Here is a 19,144-nt window from a genome sequence, read left to right as displayed (position 1 = left end):
ACTCCAGACTGGTTAATAGATGTGTTGACAGAGTGTCAAGACTAGGGCCCAGCAGATTTGCCTTCAGATTCCCCACAAAAGTTGCTATGTACACATATTTAAAGCACTCAACGTCTGTGGTAGAGCACTGGTAGATCAGTGGGGTAGATCACTGCCCGTTTTTAACTCTGTGAGTAGATCACAGTGTCTTGAAAGTTGGCCACCCCTGCCCTAATGAATCCCGGGAACTGTAGGTTACCTCTCACATTCTTTACGGAGGAAGGAAATAAACATCACAGCAACATTTATATTAAGGACTTGTGTGGTCTATTATTTTAGGGGACAAGAGAAGCATCAATAAAAACCATTTCTTGTGCATTGCAACTCTAAACAAAAAAATAAATAAATGTTAATTCATGTGATTCAAGAGTAGTGCACCAGCTGGGCAGCTCCATCAGACAAAAGGGCCACAGTTGGTTTTGCCTGCCAGAGTCAACAATGGTAAATGAACAAAAGCCCTGTATCATAATTGCAAATCAGAACCCCAGCCTCCTACTCACATTTGCATGGCCTGGGAGGGTTGCAGTGGAAAATACTAGAAGCCTAGGCCGAAGAATGGGCTGGTTCATTCAAGCCGATGTGTGAAATACCTCCCTTTTCAATAATACCGCCTACTTCATCCTGTCCCTGGTCTAGCAACCCTGTCTCCCTTCCCACCCAGGGATGAACCAGCTTCCACCCAAGGTCCACATTTCCATCAGAGTAACTTTCTGAGGGCCGCATGTCAGCAGTAGGCGAGGCCAGGGGAAAAGTGGGCAGAGCAACGGATGTCTTTCCACACCCACCTGCGTGCCTCTCTGCATCCTCCATTGAGACAAACGAGGCATTATGGGAGTTCAAGGGCAGGGTCCAGCCATCCAAAAAAACTCAAGAGTGCAAAACAGGGCCAGTGAAGGGTATGGCCTTGGCAGGGGAGTCTTGAGGGCCTGATCCAGAGGCCTGGAGGGTAGTGTTAGAAACTCAGTATAATCTAATTGCCAAATGGCACCTTAAACCTGGGCTATGGTGGCCACAACAGTGTGTTTATGCACCCCTCCCCGTGGGCTTTATTATTATTGTTATTGTTCATTTCATTTCTATACCAATTTCTATTTTGGAGAAAAAAAATCTCAAACTGTTTAACAACACATTAAAACATCAAATAAAACAATCCAGAATAAAACAAATCCAAGCTTCAATGAACAAACTTCAGATCCTTCGCTAAGTGACATTTGCTTTCCCCATATTTATTTACCTACTTAATTTATATAGCTGCCCTACAACAGACGTGCTCTAAGAAGCCAGGGTGGTGTAGTGGTTAGAGTGTCAAACTAGGACCTGGGAGATTAGGTTTCAAATCCCTACTCAGTCATGAATATTGCTGGGTGACCTTGGACCAGTCGCAGCCTCGTAACCTACCTCACGGTGTCGTCATAGGGATTAACTGTGGAGTGGGGCGAACAGTGCACTCTTTGGAGAAAAAGGTGGGATATAAATGCTCTTCTGCTTACCTGCTTAAGAAAGCTGGAGGGGCCAGCCAGGTGGAGATGTCAGGAGCCAACCTGGCATCCAGAGATCTCCACATGGTCACAATTGGGCCCACGCCAGCAGGACTCCCCGCTACACGTCCACATCTGTAAGTGTGTGTGTACATGTGTGGTGCAACCCTCCAGCAGTGTTGAAACATGACCATTTCAAGGAACATCGAGGCTAAAATGAAGGCCGTCAATCTCAACATCCCTTTTAAAGCAGGTCCTTATCATGAATGCAAGAGCTGCTTGCAATAGTCATGTCCTCCAGATGCTATTGGACTCCAACTCCCATCAGCCTCAGCCAGGATGGAAAAGGGTAGGATATAAATGCAAGTAATCTATGCAGGTTTGCTCAGAAATTAGTATTAGCTGGGGGGATTCCATTCCCCCTTTCTCCACTCCCTGTCTCACAACACCGTCTACTTTGGGGTTTCCCACACACCCACTCAAACTTAGGGGTTGTTCTCCCAATATATTTGTTGTACTTTTGCAAACCTTAGGGTTCCCTGTAGACACCTCCCTCTTGCGCATGGGGTGTTGTAGTTTTGGCTATATAAAAGGAATGGCACCCGCAGCCTGAACGTTGGAAATAGAAGGAACATCCAGGTGAGTGTACACGATTGCAGCTTGAATCAAAACAATCAGTGCAAGACAACAATATCATGGGCAAGTCAAGGTTTACTTCAACACTACCTCAACTTTTAGAAAAAGCCAAGGAAGGGGGTAAGGGATGGGAGAACTTACCCAATGCAAACATTTGAAACAAATAGTGAATGGGAATTTGCACAGCCAGCAGTAGAACAACCTTGCAAAGGAACGAAACTTCCTTTTTAGAAAGGCAACTGAGCACAGGGGCTCAGGGTAAAAGAGATATAGAATCCGACAGTCACTCCAGCTGATTAATGAAATGCCCAAAACAGCATCAGCATGAAACAGGAGCTGCTGCCTGTCTAGATGGAACAAGAGAGTCTGGTCTTAAAAGTCACCCAGATTCCTTTAGCTATGCAATGCTGCTGCTGGGAAAGTCTCCACCGTCTGCATTGATAATGTCCATTCAGTTCATGTGCTATTGGGGAAACTATTGATGCCCCCACACCCCGCCCCAGGATGGGTGAATCTGTCCATTTCTATTTCTTTCTGTTTCTCATTTTTCCAGTCTTAAATCCAGTGCTCCAGCTTTCCATGTTAGTTTGCTTTTTTAAAGTCCCCATGAAAATTCACCAATGTCTTACTGCATATTTCTCCTAACAAATATGGGCAATTCTGACTAAGAAACACATTTTTTTTACTGTATATCCTCTGAAGAAAGATCTGGGGCACAAAAGTTCAAACAAATGCAAGCAATAGGAGCAGGTTTGTCACTGCTCTATGCAGAGAACAAATGAATCCAGAATTCAATCAAATAGATAAGATCCAATCATAAGGAATCTCTTTTTTAAACCATCCCCAGATGAGCAGCTGAAATGAGAACAGGCCCTAGGAGCCCTATGTAATGATAAGGGAGTAACTAAACCTTAATTATAAAGCCAAGATGTTCCCCAAAAGTATTCAGAAATCTCAGAGGCATGCGTCTGTGCCCAGGAAGCATCCAATAGTAAGGGAATGACTAGCAATGATTTCTGGAAACTCATACATTGACTGGCATTTGTATACCCTTGGCTGACTGAACAATAATCTCTGGAATGAGAACAGGCAGTGTGCAGTGGCTCACTCTAGACATCACGCCAAATCATGGTTAAAGAAGCTTAACTGTGTTTTGGCACAATCAAGAGAACAACATACTTTGGTAAAGCAAACCAAAAACAGAAACCAGAGCTTTGAAGGGTTTCAAGGGTTCGTTCTAACTGCAGTAGGATGCAATGTCTGAACTGATAAGCCATTGTTTACAACCTTTGGTAGGCTAGAGTGGGGAGCCTTGGCCAGACAGAAATGAAAACCAGACAACTGGCTCTAAACAATTGTTTCCATGATGGTCTGAATGCTCATGATTTGAGTTCTAAAACAGCAGTTAGCACAATGTACAGTCTAGTGCAAAATCTAGGCAAAGTCATGGATGAAAATGGTTGTTACAAGAGGGAGTTGGGGATGCTCATATAGCATCTTAGAATGAGAGTGCTCTTTGGGCAGATTAGGACACTTCTAAAATTTCCATCTATGGAAAGCTTCTCAGCTCCCCCTTTAGCTACTGGTTATATAGTCTCAGACTGTTAGACATGCAATCCTTGTGCAAAGATGGAATTGTGAACACCTCAGAATACCAGCATGGTTGATGACTAGAGCAATTACAGAAAAACAACTGTAGCCTGGAGAAAATTAGGAAACTGCCAAATACCAAGTGAGAGTTGCTCCAACTATCTCAATATTGTCTACTACACCAAATGGCAGCAGAGTTTTGTGCAGTCTTTTCCTCCAGTCCTGCTTGGAGATGCCAGGGATTCAGCCAAGGACCTTCCGCACACAAAGCATGTTCGTTGCAACTTTACAAATGGTTCATTAAGCTACACAATTCAGTTCAGCCTCGGGGCATGGCCCCCCATAAACCTGGTGCCAGCCCCAATGCCAGCCCTTTCCATGACATTTTTTGGTGGGTGGGAGGTTCTAATAGTGTGAGTTGCCCTATCTCCAGCCTCAAACCATGCAAAGCAGCGCATGGATGGGAAGCCTGAGGCCCTCGAGATGCAGCTGTACTCCAACTCTCTCCCATCATCCTCAGCCAGCATGAGTAATAGTAAGGGTTGTGGTCTGGAGTGCCACAAGATTCCCATCTTTAGCCTACAGACCAATGTTCATCACCTGAATGAGAATAAGGCAACATGCAAAGAGAAGGAATATAGCTCCAGACAGACCTCTGCACTGACTGGTAAATACATCTGTGAACTAGTCAGAAGGAGCCAGTATTGCAGTCACCGAGATCATTAATGTGACTCCATTAGTGTATATAGCTTTAGCAGGAAGTTTGATCCAGCTGACCCGAAGCATCCCCTTTCATTCTACCCACCACCGTGACTGCTGTTTCCTTTCTGATTTTCCGAAAGCGAAATAATCCTGCAGTGGGTTTTGCATTTCAAAGACTCCCCAGTGGTGGGTGTGGACTACGGCATCAGGATCTGCCTCCCTGGGGTCGCATGACTCCTGCCGCCGCATTCTCAGCTGTCACTGCCACGATCAAGTGTTCCAACCATCCCTGGCATTTGGAAAGCACTCGATGCAAACGCCGCTGCTCCTCGAACTTGCAGTGCAGTGCTGTGCTTTTGTTTGGAAAGCAGTTCAAGATTTCTGTGAAATCCACAAAATGGTGCTTGTATACCTCAAGTATTTATAACCTACCCTTTCTCTGTGTCAGGGGTGGGGAACCTCTGATGTTGCTGGACTCCAGCTCCCAGCAGCCCCAGCCAGCATAGCCAGGGGCCAGGGATGATGGGAGTTGTAGTGCAAGAATATATGGCGCGCCACAGGTAATATAAGCAAACTGTAAAATAAAATCATAAAGCAACAAAGCCCCATATCGGAATAAATAAGAGGTAGCTAAAGTCCAAAGGGACGCGGGTGGCGCTGTGGGTTAAACCACAGAGCCTAGGACTTGCCAATCAGAAGGTCGGCGGTTCGAATCCCCGCAACAGGGTGAGCTCCCGTTGCTCGGTCCCTGCTCCTGCCAACCTAGCAGTTCGAAAGCACATCAAAGTGCAAGTAGATAAATAGGTACTAGTCTGGCGAGAAGGTAAACGGCGTTTCTGTGCGCTGCTCTGGTTTGCCAGAAGTGGCTTAGTCATGCTGGCCACATGACCCAAAAGCTGTACGCCAGCTCCCTTGGCCAATAAAGCGAGATGAGTGCCGCAACCCCAGAGTCAGTCACGACCATACCTAATGGTCAGGGTCCCTTTACTAGCTAAAGTTCAAACGGCAACAGGAGTGCAGATGAAAAAAACAAACCCTTAAAAATTGTCTGGGCAAATAAACAAAGACTTTGCACTAAAATGATAACAATGCTAGTGCCGGTCATACTAACAGGAGGGCCTGTCAGGAGCAGGAGTCAAGCGTAGATCAGCAATAAAAACATGGTGTCAGTGAAGTTAACTCTTTATGCAAAGCAACCAAATCAGTGCAGGCCTAGAAATCCCAGCAACTATTCCCAATAGGCCTAGAAATCCCAGCAACTATTCCCAATAGGTTTTGCCGCAATGAGGCAATTATGAGGACTGAAGACCCTCCACCTTCCCACAGCTGCCTAAGTCCCCTCCTCTCCAGGGTTTTTTCCAAGACTGCGTCTGCACAGAGAACAATCTCTGATTTGTTCATTTCAATTCTCTGTGTGCTCTAGGAGACCAGGCGGGAGAGGGAGACTCCCTGGATTCTTCAAAAACCTGCCTCTCTGTCTCCTAGCCCCACTCCCCTCCAGCTACCTCTTCTGCCTCTGAGCTTGGACGGCTCTCTGCCCCAGCCTCTTCCTGCTCACCAAACCCCATTACCTCTACAGCTTCTGACATCTCCTCCTCCAGAGGCTGCTGTATTCAAAATACCAATGTGGCTTTAATTTTATTAGGGCAACACTGAAAGGAGGAGGAGGAGGTGTAGAAAGGCATCTCCCCATTTCTTTGAGAATCATCTTATTTATTTCATACACACTTTGACCAAATGTATTTGGAATAATAACTGTCATCCTTGGAGATTCTTCTCGCAATCACTTGGCAGACCGAAGGCTAGAGAATTTGATAGCCCTTCCTCTTTGGGGTTTATCACATGGCAACAAAATTGTTTGTTCAAACATTTTGCCCCAAACAAAGCCACATTTGTATTTTGAAAACAGCAGCCACTATTCAGAGCCAGGCACAAAGACTTCCACCCCCTTTCCTATAACTTCATATATTAATTCTGAAATTAATCAGTCTGTATGTGTAGTTCTATGTTTATTTTGTATCCTTCCTGAATGCTTGAAATCATCACTCTAGAACACTAATATCTCGAGGGCCAAACTGGACCTTATAAATCCTGGCAACTAGCCAGCCTTAAACCATGCCTTGCTGTTGGCTAAGCAATTGCTGTTTGTTAGGGCAAACAAACCAAAAATCCCACAATCAGATAGAATGCTGAAACAGGGATTGCTAGTCTTTTTAGGCCTGTGAACACATCTGCAAACCAGAAAAATTGTTGTGGGCACCGAAGGCAAACCAACCAAGCACATGCCAAAAGCTATTCTACCAGCTACAAGAGAATGCTCCTTCCAAGCCCAATGAAAAAATAAGCAATACATGCTATCAATAATAATAATAATATTAACAGCTTTTAAAAGGAATAAGGTTTTTAACCTTCCCCCAAAGAACCAATAACTTCATTGTGGTTTTATTGTTCATTCCTCCCTTGAAAATGAAGAAGGGTGAAGAAGCAAATTGGAGTTGGGGGTGGCAAAGGTCATTTGCCCCCAAGGCATCATCCTCATCTATCACTATAATAACTTCTGGAAGAACAAAAAAACCCCAATAGATTGTGAGCCAGAATTGCTACACTTGGGATAGAGAACCAGTTGTCTTTGCAGCAAAGTGCAAACACAGAGATATCCATTGTATTGGACAGAATGTCATCACAATGTGCTGTGCACACAATGGATGCGTAAAGCTTTGGGATGCTTCTCAAAAATAAAAAAGGCAAAATGTCTTCTCTGTACACCATGTGTTGGCTCGTTTCTGTTCTGTCCCATCAGTGTTGCACCTTTATATTGCATTGCAGAGATCCCTTAAGGGTTCTGCATTTTATTTTTAAATTGGGGTGGTGGGTGGGTGTGCGAATCGCGATTTAGGAATTATTCCATACCTTACGTTTTCCAGACCTTTCAAACAAGACCAAACAACACTATTTATTACATTGGTCCTCCTATAAATGCCACCAGTTCAAAAGGCTTACCACTTGTGGGGAGATTCCTCTTGGGAGGGATTTACAATCACGGGTACCAAGATGGCAACAATATACAATGATGTTGTCATAAAAGCAAAAGGCATCATGTATGTTAAGAGCACCGAACTGACAAGCACTGCCGAGCGAAATCTTATTTTTAGCACATGCTACATATTATTTAGCACCCTGTCTTGAGCCCAAGTAGAGTCTCCTCCAGGGATGGTGGAGAAAGTCACTGTCTGCACTTTCAAGCAAATTCGTGCTTTCGGGCAAGGCCAACCTGATTCACCTGAGACAGACTTCTATGCATCTCTATGCATCTATTAACCAGATCACTCACATCTCTAAATTGTTCAGTAGTTCTGCTTCGAAAACCTTCATGAAGTTTCAACTGAAAATGTGTGGCAATTGATTTACACGAGGATTTCCTTTCTTTTCCTATTTTTTTTTTTTAAAGGATATTGATGCTATTATTATTTGGAAAGGTAGAGAACTGAAGACTGGAGAAATGAGAAAAACCTAACCGGCAGTGTTGCCCATGTCTAGTGCTTGAACAAAAGGATGCTTCGGCTAACCACAGTATAACTGGTCATTTAACTAAATGTTCCAGCTGTACCATTTACAACCTGTTGCGGGGGGGGGGGGGGGGAGGAGAAAGTTACCTTTTTTCTCTTGCTTGGCCCAGAATTCTCGCACACGTTTAATAATGTTCTTTGTCTCCCTCAAGTGTTTCTGCCACTGGCGTAATTCTTGAACCTCAGGTTCACAGCGGACCTTGAAGAATGATTATTATTATTATTAATAATTACTAATGTAAAAAGGCATCATTTTTTGTTCTGCCCCGTATTTGATGCAATGTTGTTTCAGCGTTGCTGCAGTTTGCCTTCCGCCAAAAACTACATTTGTCAGCTCACTACCCACCGTGGCAAAATGACATTGTCATTCAGTTATTCCACCCCATTCATTTCAATGCAAACGAAACCCGAATGTAAATGGGGGTAGGAGGAATGCAATCAATTATGTATCATTTCTGGACTGAAAGCAGCAGCAGCAGCAGCAGCAGCAGCAGCAAGCACTGTCTTTTAGCCAGTGCATGAAGTAACAGCAATGACTAATACTTAGGAAAGAAGATCTAGCCAATAAGGCTAGAGTGAAACACCCATTATCTAGACTTTTAGATTACTTTTCTGCTGATCTTCCCTGATGGAGAAATTATTGTTGCTCAATAGAAAACATGATGGTATCTAGCATTTCAGTGTAGCTGCTGTTTGGGAGTAAGTGTGTCAACACAAAGACAAGAGGTAGCAGCATAGTCATTTGTTTGGAGTGTTACTTCCCCCTTGCCAAAAAATATTCCTGTGGGTGCGCATGTAACAGACAGCCCAGGGACAAACTACCAGGGTAGCCCAGATGAGTAGCTCTTTCCTGCAAGGGAAACAGTGGCACACATGCAACATCTCCTGGTCTAAAAAGATAAAGAGAGTACATGCAGAATTATTTCCCCATCACCTTTAAGTCAACATAGTAACTCCACATACTTTCCTTTGGCCAAAAGAGCAGCAAAACAAAGAGCCCAATCAGAGATCTACTAGTCCAGTGTCATGTTTCCAGGAAGTCCACAAGCCCATCATGAAAACATGTCTACCCTGCCCTTAGCAGGCAGTAAAACTGTTCCAGGGAACCTCAGGTGGGCTATCGTGCATGCCTATTAAGTTGCCTTTCGGTCAGTAGGTCAAAGTTGTACAGATCTGATTCGGTGCACGGACACTTCGTCTTGGGCTTGACACCTGCACAAATCTCCTTGCTTATTTCATGGGCTGTTCTGAACCTTTAGACTTAAATCACCCACCAGGACTTCCAAAGCCCTCTCAGTCTCATAGCTAGGTTGGAATCCCGATCTGAAAACATAATCTAAAGGTGCCTCTGCTATTACAACCTTGGTAACCTTTTCTACAAAGGGATGAGAAGACGCCTAAATTCAACTATACACTAAGTTGGCTTTTTAAAAAGTAAGCAGAGAATACTCTCCCCCAAATTTGGTATTCACCATTTCTGCCGGTGGCCCAACGAGATCACACCAACTTGCCAAGATGGGAAATAAGTCAGAGAAAAACTGGTACAGCCTTCCTCAACCTGGTGTGCTCCCATCTCTCATCTGCCTCAGCCAGCATGGCCGACAGTCAGTGGGAGTTGTAGAACAAATCATCTGGAGACAATTCTGAAGACAACTTTGGAAAGATGGTTGCAGATGGTTCTTCAAAGGCCCCTTCCAAGTCTAGGAGTCAAGGACTTCAGCTTGGATCCAAATGTCTCTTTCCTAGGAAAACCTATGGATCCAACATTGTTCACAACTTTGAGGGAAACTAGGCTGAAACCAATCCATGCAGCTGCTACAAGTGACTACTCCTAAAGCCTGTTACACAAGTTCCCATCTCTCAGAGCCAGGTTGGATTGAATCTGAGCAAATTTATCAGGAAAGAATTGTGCCAAAAAGGCCCTCAGCAGGCAGCTGAAACTTCCTAATATAATTAATGCAATGCACATTTGACAGTAGCATTGTTATTGCTCATAAGAAGAAATATTAAAGATAACCTGTATCAGAGCCTGGTCAATGTAGAGCTGCTTTCAGATAAAAGAGCACAGATTCAGTCATATCTGACTAAAGGTAGCTTACCAAAATGACTCCATAATGAGCTGATCCTGTGGAGAGGATCACAGAACCACAGCAGAGCAAGAACCACTGAATACAAAAATGGACAGATAATGAAATATTCTTATGACTTCTCTGGCTTTTTTTCTCCATATGAGTACCTCAAGATGCACGGCAATGTCACTGAAGATATATTATGTGCACATTAATTTTAGAAATGCCTCACAAACCAAACACATATCATGAACATGTGGCATGAGGAAGCCTATGCTCCTAGTTAGTTTCTAGTTTTCCTTAGTTGTTTGTTCCCCATCTAGCCTTTTCGTAGGTATGCACAGCACATACCATTAGGCTGTGAACACAGGGAATATTTTTAAGGTGAACGTTTATGGTGCACACAATCCTAAAGGGCATTATTTTGACCCATCAAACAAAGAAAGTAAACATAATTTTTTAAGATTAACAACGAAACGTTACTTAAAAAATACAAACAGCTTCTGCATGCAGGCCGAGGAGGGGTGGGAGAGTTGTCTCTGCAAAAGTGGGAGCATGTTTTTGTTGCTTCACAAGGAGCCTACCACTCACCACCTTTTGAGGAGAGAGAAATGTGGAGGTGGGGGCTGCTTTTGTGGCAGAGGGACACATGGGGCTCCCACATTGTTACCTCACCTCAAAGAACAGCAACGGACCTTCCAAGCGGCAAGACCTCAGAGATAAGGTGGTGCTTGCTGCTCAAGGGTCTGCCCCAGGCCATTCCCCCAAGCGCTCCTGCCTCCTTTTCCACAAAGACAGACATTTATTTTGTATCTCAACAGCTCTCTCATCTCTCCTCAACCTGTACACAGAGCCAGAGAAGTGACCTGGTCACTAGTGCTCTACTAGAGTTAAGCAACGTCAGGGACCCATAAAGCCACTATTTTGGCATTAAGGCAAACCTGAGCACACCCCGTACATAGGCCTATAATCCTTCTTCTTTGCCCCTTTTTATTTTTTCCTCCCAAACAGCTCAGCATCCTGTTCCTTCATTTATGTCTTTTCTCTTGCCTCAGTGGATCCCTCCCTCCTCTGCCCTCCTCTGCGCTGATTCACATGCTCAGACATGAGACTTGGGGATTTTTTCCAGACGTCTTCTTGCCACCAGAAAAAAAAGGGACCATAAAAAATGGAAGTTAGAGCAAGGAAGCTTTTCACACCCCGGTGAAACCCATTTCATCTCTGAACTTCTTTGTTTCGGGTTAATCTTTATTTATTTATTTATAAAAGCACAGCAGCTTGCCCCCTCCTTCTCCCCACGAAAAGACTGCCAGCACGAGACAGCTTCTATGCAAACACAAGCCAACCATCAGGGTCTTTGTGGCTATTTATAGCACCTGCTATTTAGAATTTATGTAAGGGGTTTTCCCCAGGGCCTCTGCAGTCGCACAGATTCAACATCAAACAAAATAATTATAGATGACTCTTACCCGATAACCTCTCCAGAATGATTGAATTATGTTGCCTGCTTCTTCCTCCGTTAACAGCAGGGACAGCGGAATTGGTGGCCTAGGACTGAAGCAAATGTGTGTGTTTTTTAAAAAAATTCAAAATCACACCTTGGGTAAAAGGAAGGTCACTGTCAAACTAACGACATCAGACTCCAAGTCTCCTAATGACTGCTCACGGTGCTTTCAATTAGATGGAAAGTGGAACTGCGAAATGGGAACTGGGAACAAGATGGCTCCTTGTGGCACCTCAAAAAATAACAGACATGTGGCTGAGGTATAGTCACTAATGCCACATCTCTCAGAATGATCCTGTAGGTAGGAGTGGAACCACTGCCTTCCAATACAAAATAACCAAGTCAGTCCAGCCAATAAAAGTCATCCATTAAGAAATCCAAGGCCAATTCAGTCCCATACCCAGGACCGAACTCGAACTGGAATGGATTTGCCATCCTCTCAAGCACCATACTCAGAAAGGGGTATTTGTGACCAGGCAGTAGTTATCATGTAGGGACGTGGGTGGCACTGTGGTCTAAACCACTGAGCCTCTTGGGCTTGCCGATTTGAAGGACGGAGGTTCGAATCTGCACAACGATGGTGCTTTGTCCCAGCTTCTGCCAACCTAGCAATCTGAAAGCACACCACTGCAAGTAGATAAATAGGTACCGCTGCGGCCAGAAGGTAAACGGCATTTCCGTGTGCTGCTCTGGTTCGCCAGAAGTGGCTTAGTCATGCTGGCCACATGACCCAGAAGCTGTACGCTGGCTCCCTTGGCCAATAAAGCGAGATGAGTGCCGCAACCCCTATAGTCACCTTTGACTGGACTTAACCGTCCAGCAGTCCTTTACCTTTAGTAGTTATCCTAATCCTCCAAATCCATGGAGGGCTTTTTCAAGGAGTGGACACCCTATTAGCTCTTTAAGTGCTACAAGCCCCAGCCTCTCATCCAAAAATGTGCTTAGTAGACCTAGGACCCACCAAGGCAACCAACGGCCCCCTGGATATTTTCAAACTAGTCATGAAAGGCAAGTGTTGAGAGGGCATGTGGTAGATCAGATAGCTGCAAGCAGCATGACGACGTCCTCAGGCCTCAAAAGCTGAACTGATCCCAAGACTGGACAGTGTGCTCAACCTCGTCTGGAGCTGTCACAACAAAGTACAGAGGCAACCAATGTCTATCCTCCAACTGTCTTGCAAACTGAAGACAGCCCCACAGTTGTCATGGTCATGGAGGCAATGAAGCTCTGACATGGCCCAGTGAGAACAGCCTATGCATGAAAAGTGTGATGTTCACTTGAAGCAAGGAATTTGGCAGCTGGTTCCAGCTGACTTTCCCTCTGCTCCATCAAGAGAACTTACAAGAACAGGAACTAGTAGGCTTGAGCCTTGTTGCCCCATAGCAGACCTGGAATGTTGTGTGAAGACTTTTTCCATTGGAGATCCCTGATTTCCATCAACTGCCACTTCATCTGCAGCAGCCCAAGTCACTGTCCCTCAGGAGATGTATTTGGAGAGGCACAAGAGCAGTGGCAGACTTGGGTACTATGGCACCCTGTGTGACGCCAAAATTTGGCATCCCCTTCCCTGCCCTCAGGCGGGCCATCCCCAAGGCAGGTAAGGAGGTGCCCAGCTCTGGGAAGGAGACATGAGGGTTCTGGGGTATCAGTAGACTTAGAATAGAATCATAGAATCATAGAATCATAGAGTTGGAAGAGACCACAAGGGCCATCGAGTCCAACCCCCTGCCAAGCAGGAAACACCATCAGAGCACTCCTGACATATGGTTGTCAAGCCTCTCCTTAAAGACCTCCAAAGAAGGAGACTCCACCACACTCCTTGGCAGCAAATTCCACTGTCGAACAGCTCTTACTGTCAGGAAGTTCTTCCTAATGTTTAGGTGGAATCTTCTTTCTTGTAGTTTGGATCCATTGCTCCGTGTCCGCTTCTCTGGAGCAGCAGAAAACAACCTTTCTCCCTCCTCTATGTGACATTCTTTTATATATTTGAACATGGCTATCATATCACCCCTTAACCTCCTCTTCTCCAGGCTAAACATGCCCAGCTCCCTTAGCCGTTCCTCATAAGGCATCGTTTCCAGGCCTTTGACCATTTTGGTTGCCCTCCTCTGGACACGTTCCAGTTTGTCAGTGTCCTTCTTGAACTGTGGTGCCCAGAACTGGACACAGTACTCCAGGTGAGGTCTGACCAGAGCAGAATACAGTGGCACTATTACTTCCCTTGATCTAGATGCTATACTCCTATTGATGCAGCCCAGAATTGCATTGGCTTGGAGGAACTAAAAGATGGACAGAAGGGCAGAAAATCATGGATAAATTACCGTATTTTTCCATGTATAAGATGACCGAATCCTATTTTTTAAAACTCAAAATTAAGAAAATGCACTATGCACTATCCGTGTATAAGACGACCCCTTATTTTAAACTTCAAAAATTTAGGAAAAAATATAGTCTTATACATGGAAAAATACGGTAAGTCATATTTTTAACCAACCTTATGCGACACGGAATAGTGTAGGCTCTCAAGATGTTGCTGAACTACAACTCCCATCATCCCTGGACATTGCCCATGCTTGATGGGGCTGATGGGAGTTATAGTTCAGCAACATCTGGAGCACCAAAGGTTCCCCACACCTAGAATACCAGGATATAAACAACAATCATGCTTCCCAGTGCTTCATACGGTTTTCCAAAGTGCCCCCTTTTATGTCCTCAGAAAGTCCGCCAGCACCCCAATGAAGCCCTCTGACAGTGGCTCTCTCCTTCATTTATTACAAACATTTATATTCTCTTTCAGGGAAACACAAGATCACCCTTCCTAACCTTGGAAAATTAGCTCTGGCCCCAGCTCCACAGGCTTCATTTTTAAATCATGAGGAGCTGTCAGAGAACTGATCCAGGACTAAAGTAGAAAAGGCAATGTATAAATCAAGGCAAAGGTGGAGGGAGGGCTCAATATTCAGGGGGTGGAGGGGGGAAGTCTCCTAGAGATATCAATCATTTCAGCAGGCCGGGAGCAGAAGGCATGCCAGGTCCATTTTTGTCTCCAGGAGTATTAGTAATTGGCTTCAGGTCAAATAAAAATAGAATATGAGCAGAGGCAATAGCCCATCAAGAGTGAACTGGGGGAGAGGGGAAAAGTTATTTGTGGCAGGAGACAGCTGTGACACTCCAAGACGAATCAGAGCTGACAACTCCGTTGATTTTGAAATTAACAGCTATCCTGTGAACGCCAATCTATACACAATATCTGAAACATAAACACTTTGCTTGTACAAGGAAGATTTCGGCTCAGAAATAGCATAGCTTCCCAGTACTTTAATACAAGGTGTGACTTAGTAAATTCACGATTTGAACTACCACCGTAAAAAAAACCAACAAATTCCAATTCTATACTCCTATGATCCTATATTACAGATTATCCTTATTTGCATTAGCAGTGCCCTCCGTCAGAGCCCAGAGGAATGGCTATTTTTTGTCCACATCCCTCCTCCAATCCCAGACATGTGACTCATGTGTTATTAAAAGGCAAGAAAGGAAGAGAACTGCTGGCAAACAAGCGGGGATGTAGGGAGCAGCAACTTTCATTCTGTCCTGTCTTCCACACGTAACCAGCGCTGTTTCCATTCTGCTACAGATCAGTTTACGCTAAAATCTACGTTATTCATCTCTCTCTCTCTCTCTCTCTCTCTCTGACCCAAACTAATGTAATGAATTATGTCACAAATGCCAATGCATTTCAGTGGAAGAAAAACATCAAAACACTCCTGGCAACTCTGAGATCACAGGTTAAGAAAATGTTTTAAACTTTTTTTAGAATATTTTCAACTGTTTTTAGAATGTTTTAAAAAGATTGTTGTTGTTGTCGTTGTTGTTATTACCGTATTTTTCGCCCTATAGGACGCACCGGCCCATAGGACGCACTTATTTTTTTTTAGGGGGGGGGAAATAAAGGGGGAAAAATTATTTTCCCCCCCCCCAGCCCCAAAGAGCAAAGAAGCCATGACAGCGAGCGGGATGGATCCCGCTCGCTTTCCTGGCTTTGTTTTTAGCTTTGGGGCTGGGGGTCCGGGAGCGAAGACGAGGTTGCGCAACCTCGCCATCGCTCCCAGAGCTTGCGGGGCTGGGGGCAGGGGAAGCCCGAGCTTCCCGACCCCAGCCCCCAGAACGGGTCCAAGAGCGATGGCGAGGTTGCGCGCAACTTCGCCATCGCTCCCGGAGCTTGCCGGGCTGGGGGATAGCTTCCTGAAGCCTGGGGAGCGAGAGGGGTCGGTGCGCACCGACCCTTCTCGCTCTCCAGGCTTCAGCGAAAGCCTGCACTCGCCCCATAGGACGAACACACATTTCCCCTTCATTTTTGGAGGGGAAAAAGTGTGTCCTATAGGGCGAAAAATACGGTATTATTGATGTGTTTGCTGCTCTCAGTTTCTGCAGGAAGAAGGGCAAGATATAAATTGATAATAAATAAACAATATCAACAGAATAAAAACAATGCAGAAAATAATGCAATTATGTGTGTAACGTTGCGGACTGGAAAAAAAGAAAAAGACAACCAATACCACTTGTCTTCACTTGCACAACAATTTCTGTTGCTGACCTCAGATGAACATGTGAATTGCAGCAATTTCTGCTCCCATTTCTGATGGCACTCCCCAAAGTCCCAGCTTTCAAGCGAAGGAAGTTGGTGCCACAAACACCAAAATTTGCTGACTTAAGACAGCTATTAGCCATAGAAATAGGACTTTCCAAGGAAAGAAAAAAGGTACTGTTCTGTATGGTACTTCCCACTTCTGCATGAGGAGATAAATGGCTGCTTGCTGGAAGTGGATACTGCTATTATAGGGCAAGCTGCAGCAAGGGGCAGCTGTAGCACATTGAGGAAGGAGGTTACCTTACATTTAAAGCTTTTGTATGTGCTCCCATCTAAATACCAAAATGGAAGCACAGGCGAAGAAGTAATTAAGGGCTATTTATTTACCATCACCATCACCCAGAAGGAAATAACTACTCTTGGGTCTAAGATGAGATGCTAATTTATGTCACTTGGTCTCCAATGCTGCATATGAACACTGTCAGCAATAAGTAATGGATTAACCCATGAAATGCCTGTTTTCTTTTAAGGCAGAGGCTGATGAAATTCTCCCCGTTAATGTATGTGGTTGAAATCTGAAGTCATCGAGATCTGACAGTTTTTGAAATATGCCCCCAAGCAGATTTTCACACATGATTCTCTGTTGTCCAGCAAATTCCACACCACTTTGAGAAAGGGTGGGTCAAACACTATATCTGAAAGGGCGCCAGGGAGGATACTCGATTATCTGTCCAAATTTGCAGTGCATAAATCAACGTTAACTTGATGTCAGTGGGCAGGGAGCGTTCTATCTTCTTCTATTTGAAATCTCTTGATCCCAGTGGCCATGCTGGCTGGGGCTGCTGGGAGTTGTCATTGAAAAGATCAGGAGGGCAGCAGGCTGGCGAAGGTTTGACTAGCATATAAAACCAGGTTGGGCAAGACAATGCTATCTCAGCTCAACAGTCCAACGTTGTACCACCAATGTGGTTCCTAAAGTTGATCCTTGGTTTGGCATGGAACTCTGAAGTCAGCACACACTTATATATTTTCACTTATTTCCACTCTATGATTACAATGGCTCCTGTCCTGGAGTAAAAAAGAGTTGGGGTGATGGTGCCACACAAAGCTATACATATGGCTTGAAGCAAGGAATTTGGCAGCAAGTTCCAGCTGACTTTCCCTCTGCTCCATCAAGAGAGCTTACAAGAATAGGAACTAGGAGGCTTGAGCCTTGCTGCTCCATAGCAGACCTGGAATGTTGTGTGAAGACTTTTCCCATTGGAGATCCCTGATTTCCATCAACTGCCACTTCATCTGCAGCAGCCCAAGTCACTGTCCCTCAGGAGATGCATTTGGAGAGGCACAAGAGCAGTGGCGGACTTGGGTACTATGGCACCCTGCACGAGGCCAAAATTTGGCATCCCTTTCCCTGCCCTCAGGCGGGCCTTCCCCAAGGCAGGTAAGGAGGTGCCCAGCTCTGGGAAGGAGGCATGAGGGCTCTGGGGTATCAGTAGACTTGGAGGAACCAAAAGATGGACAGAAGGGCAGAAAATTTCAGGAAGGAATCTATAAAAGCCGAGGGCGGAACTCTAAAAACAGCCAAATGAGGACTGAGAGTAGGCACATAATACTGATTATTGAGGAGGAGGAGGAATGGACATGTCTGGCTGGGACCCTGAATAGGAGCACTCCACACTGCAACATTTTGCTGCAGGCCCTGCTTCTAACTGCAAAATGGAATTCTATATTTAGTACAGTGGTACCTCGGGTTAAGAACTTAATTCGTTCTGGAGGTCCGTTCTTAACCTGAAACTGTTCTTAACCTGAGGTACCACTTTGGCTAATGGGGCCTCCCGCTGCTGCTGTGCTGCCACCATGCGATTTCTGTTCTCATCCTGAGGTAAAGTTCTTAACCCGAGGTACTATTTCTGGGTTAGAAGAGTCTGTAACCTGAAGCATCTGTAACCTGAAGCGTCTGTAACCCGAGGTACCACTGTATACCTGACCAATAGACATTGGGGGCAAACAAGTGGGATGGAGATCACCATCTTGCCCAGCTTCTGAGCTTCCCCGCAGCATATGGGCAACCTCTTCCAAAGGCAGAACACCATAATGAGATACCCGTGGCTCTCCCAGAAGCTGTCGGACTACAACTCCCATCATACCTGACTACTGGCTGTGCCAGCAATGGCTGATGGGGTTGGAGCCAAACAACAACTGGGAGGGCCACCAGTTTCCCCATCCCTGGCCAAGGCAGACTGTTGGCCCAATGAAGCACAGCAATTCTTACAGTGTTTAATTCTGTTGTGCCTTTTCCAAAAAATAAATAAAAATGACGGCTTCAGTCAACTCATTTCAGAATGGAATAGTTGCTTCTTTCTCTTTTTTGCTGGAGTATGGATTCGCACATGGAGAACACAGGCGTTAATCTAGGCCAAACGTGCTGGGCAGATTTTGACATTCACTGTGTCTGACAATCTAATAGTTCAGCCCCTGCAGTGATTCTTGTTCCAGCGTATTTAGAAAGAGAGGAAGTTTGCTGCATGCAGCATCTCTTCTGATACAGGGTGATGCAGGAGGAGGAGTGGGGGTGGATGTTTGGAATGGTGGTTGCAGGAGCTCATCTGGAGTTTTACACAGGCTTCAAATCCAGGAAGCAATGTCTTCCTGTTGTTATTTCCAGCATGGTGGAAGAGAGGATCTGCTAAGTGTTTTGCTGACATACGGGGGGGGGGGGGGGTTTCCCTAAAAGGGCTTTACGTTTTGTGTGTGTGTGTAATTTTTTTAAGTCATGAAATTGGAAACAGACGCAAGGCAGGGAAGCGGAAAATAACATGTAACCGAAGTGGTCACCGAAAGCAATAGATTCACAGTTTGTTCATTCAGCTGGGAAACAAAAACTGTGCTCACCAAGGGGGAGAAGAGGTGGCAAGAACAGACGAGAGATGTGAAGAACGAGGCAAAGGGGAAGAGACTCTGTCTCGAAG

The 19,144-nt window shown here is 45.1% G+C and overlaps 1 protein-coding gene and 2 long non-coding RNA genes across 7 annotated transcripts in view; 2 read left to right on the top strand and 1 right to left on the bottom strand.

The window, feature by feature from the left end:
• The window catches only part of IQCK (IQ motif containing K), a 39,801-nt gene that overhangs the window by 3,507 nt on the left and 17,150 nt on the right, over nucleotides 1-19,144 (bottom strand). For 3 of the 4 annotated variants that reach the window (XM_079953994.1, XM_079953996.1, XM_079953995.1), the window contains 2 exons: nucleotides 11,550-11,634; nucleotides 8,099-8,210 (listed from right to left, as the gene is read on the bottom strand). In XM_079953994.1, coding sequence (XP_079810120.1) covers nucleotides 8,099-8,210; nucleotides 11,550-11,634 — 197 coding nt within the window. The remainder of the gene's footprint in view (nucleotides 1-8,098; nucleotides 8,211-11,549; nucleotides 11,635-19,144) is intronic. The other variant, XM_079953997.1, reaches the window with a different exon arrangement.
• LOC307203352 lies at nucleotides 1,816-7,872 on the top strand. Of its 2 annotated transcripts, XR_013833177.1 has the most exons (3): nucleotides 1,816-5,096; nucleotides 5,458-5,686; nucleotides 5,718-7,872. It is a non-coding gene; the product is annotated as an uncharacterized lncRNA (long non-coding RNA). The 2 variants fall into 2 exon arrangements; XR_013833178.1 differs by lacking the exon at nucleotides 1,816-5,096 and having other exon boundaries at nucleotides 5,428-5,686.
• On the top strand, nucleotides 12,547-18,510 carry LOC307203363. Its single transcript, XR_013833192.1, has 2 exons — nucleotides 12,547-13,181; nucleotides 16,706-18,510. It is a non-coding gene; the product is annotated as an uncharacterized lncRNA (long non-coding RNA).

This window comes from Podarcis cretensis (assembly GCF_951804945.1).
Source record: "Podarcis cretensis genome assembly, chromosome: 14".
NCBI lineage: Eukaryota > Metazoa > Chordata > Lepidosauria > Squamata > Lacertidae > Podarcis > Podarcis cretensis.
Note: the sequence above shows the minus strand (reverse complement) of the source record. Positions and strands in the feature narration are given on the sequence as shown.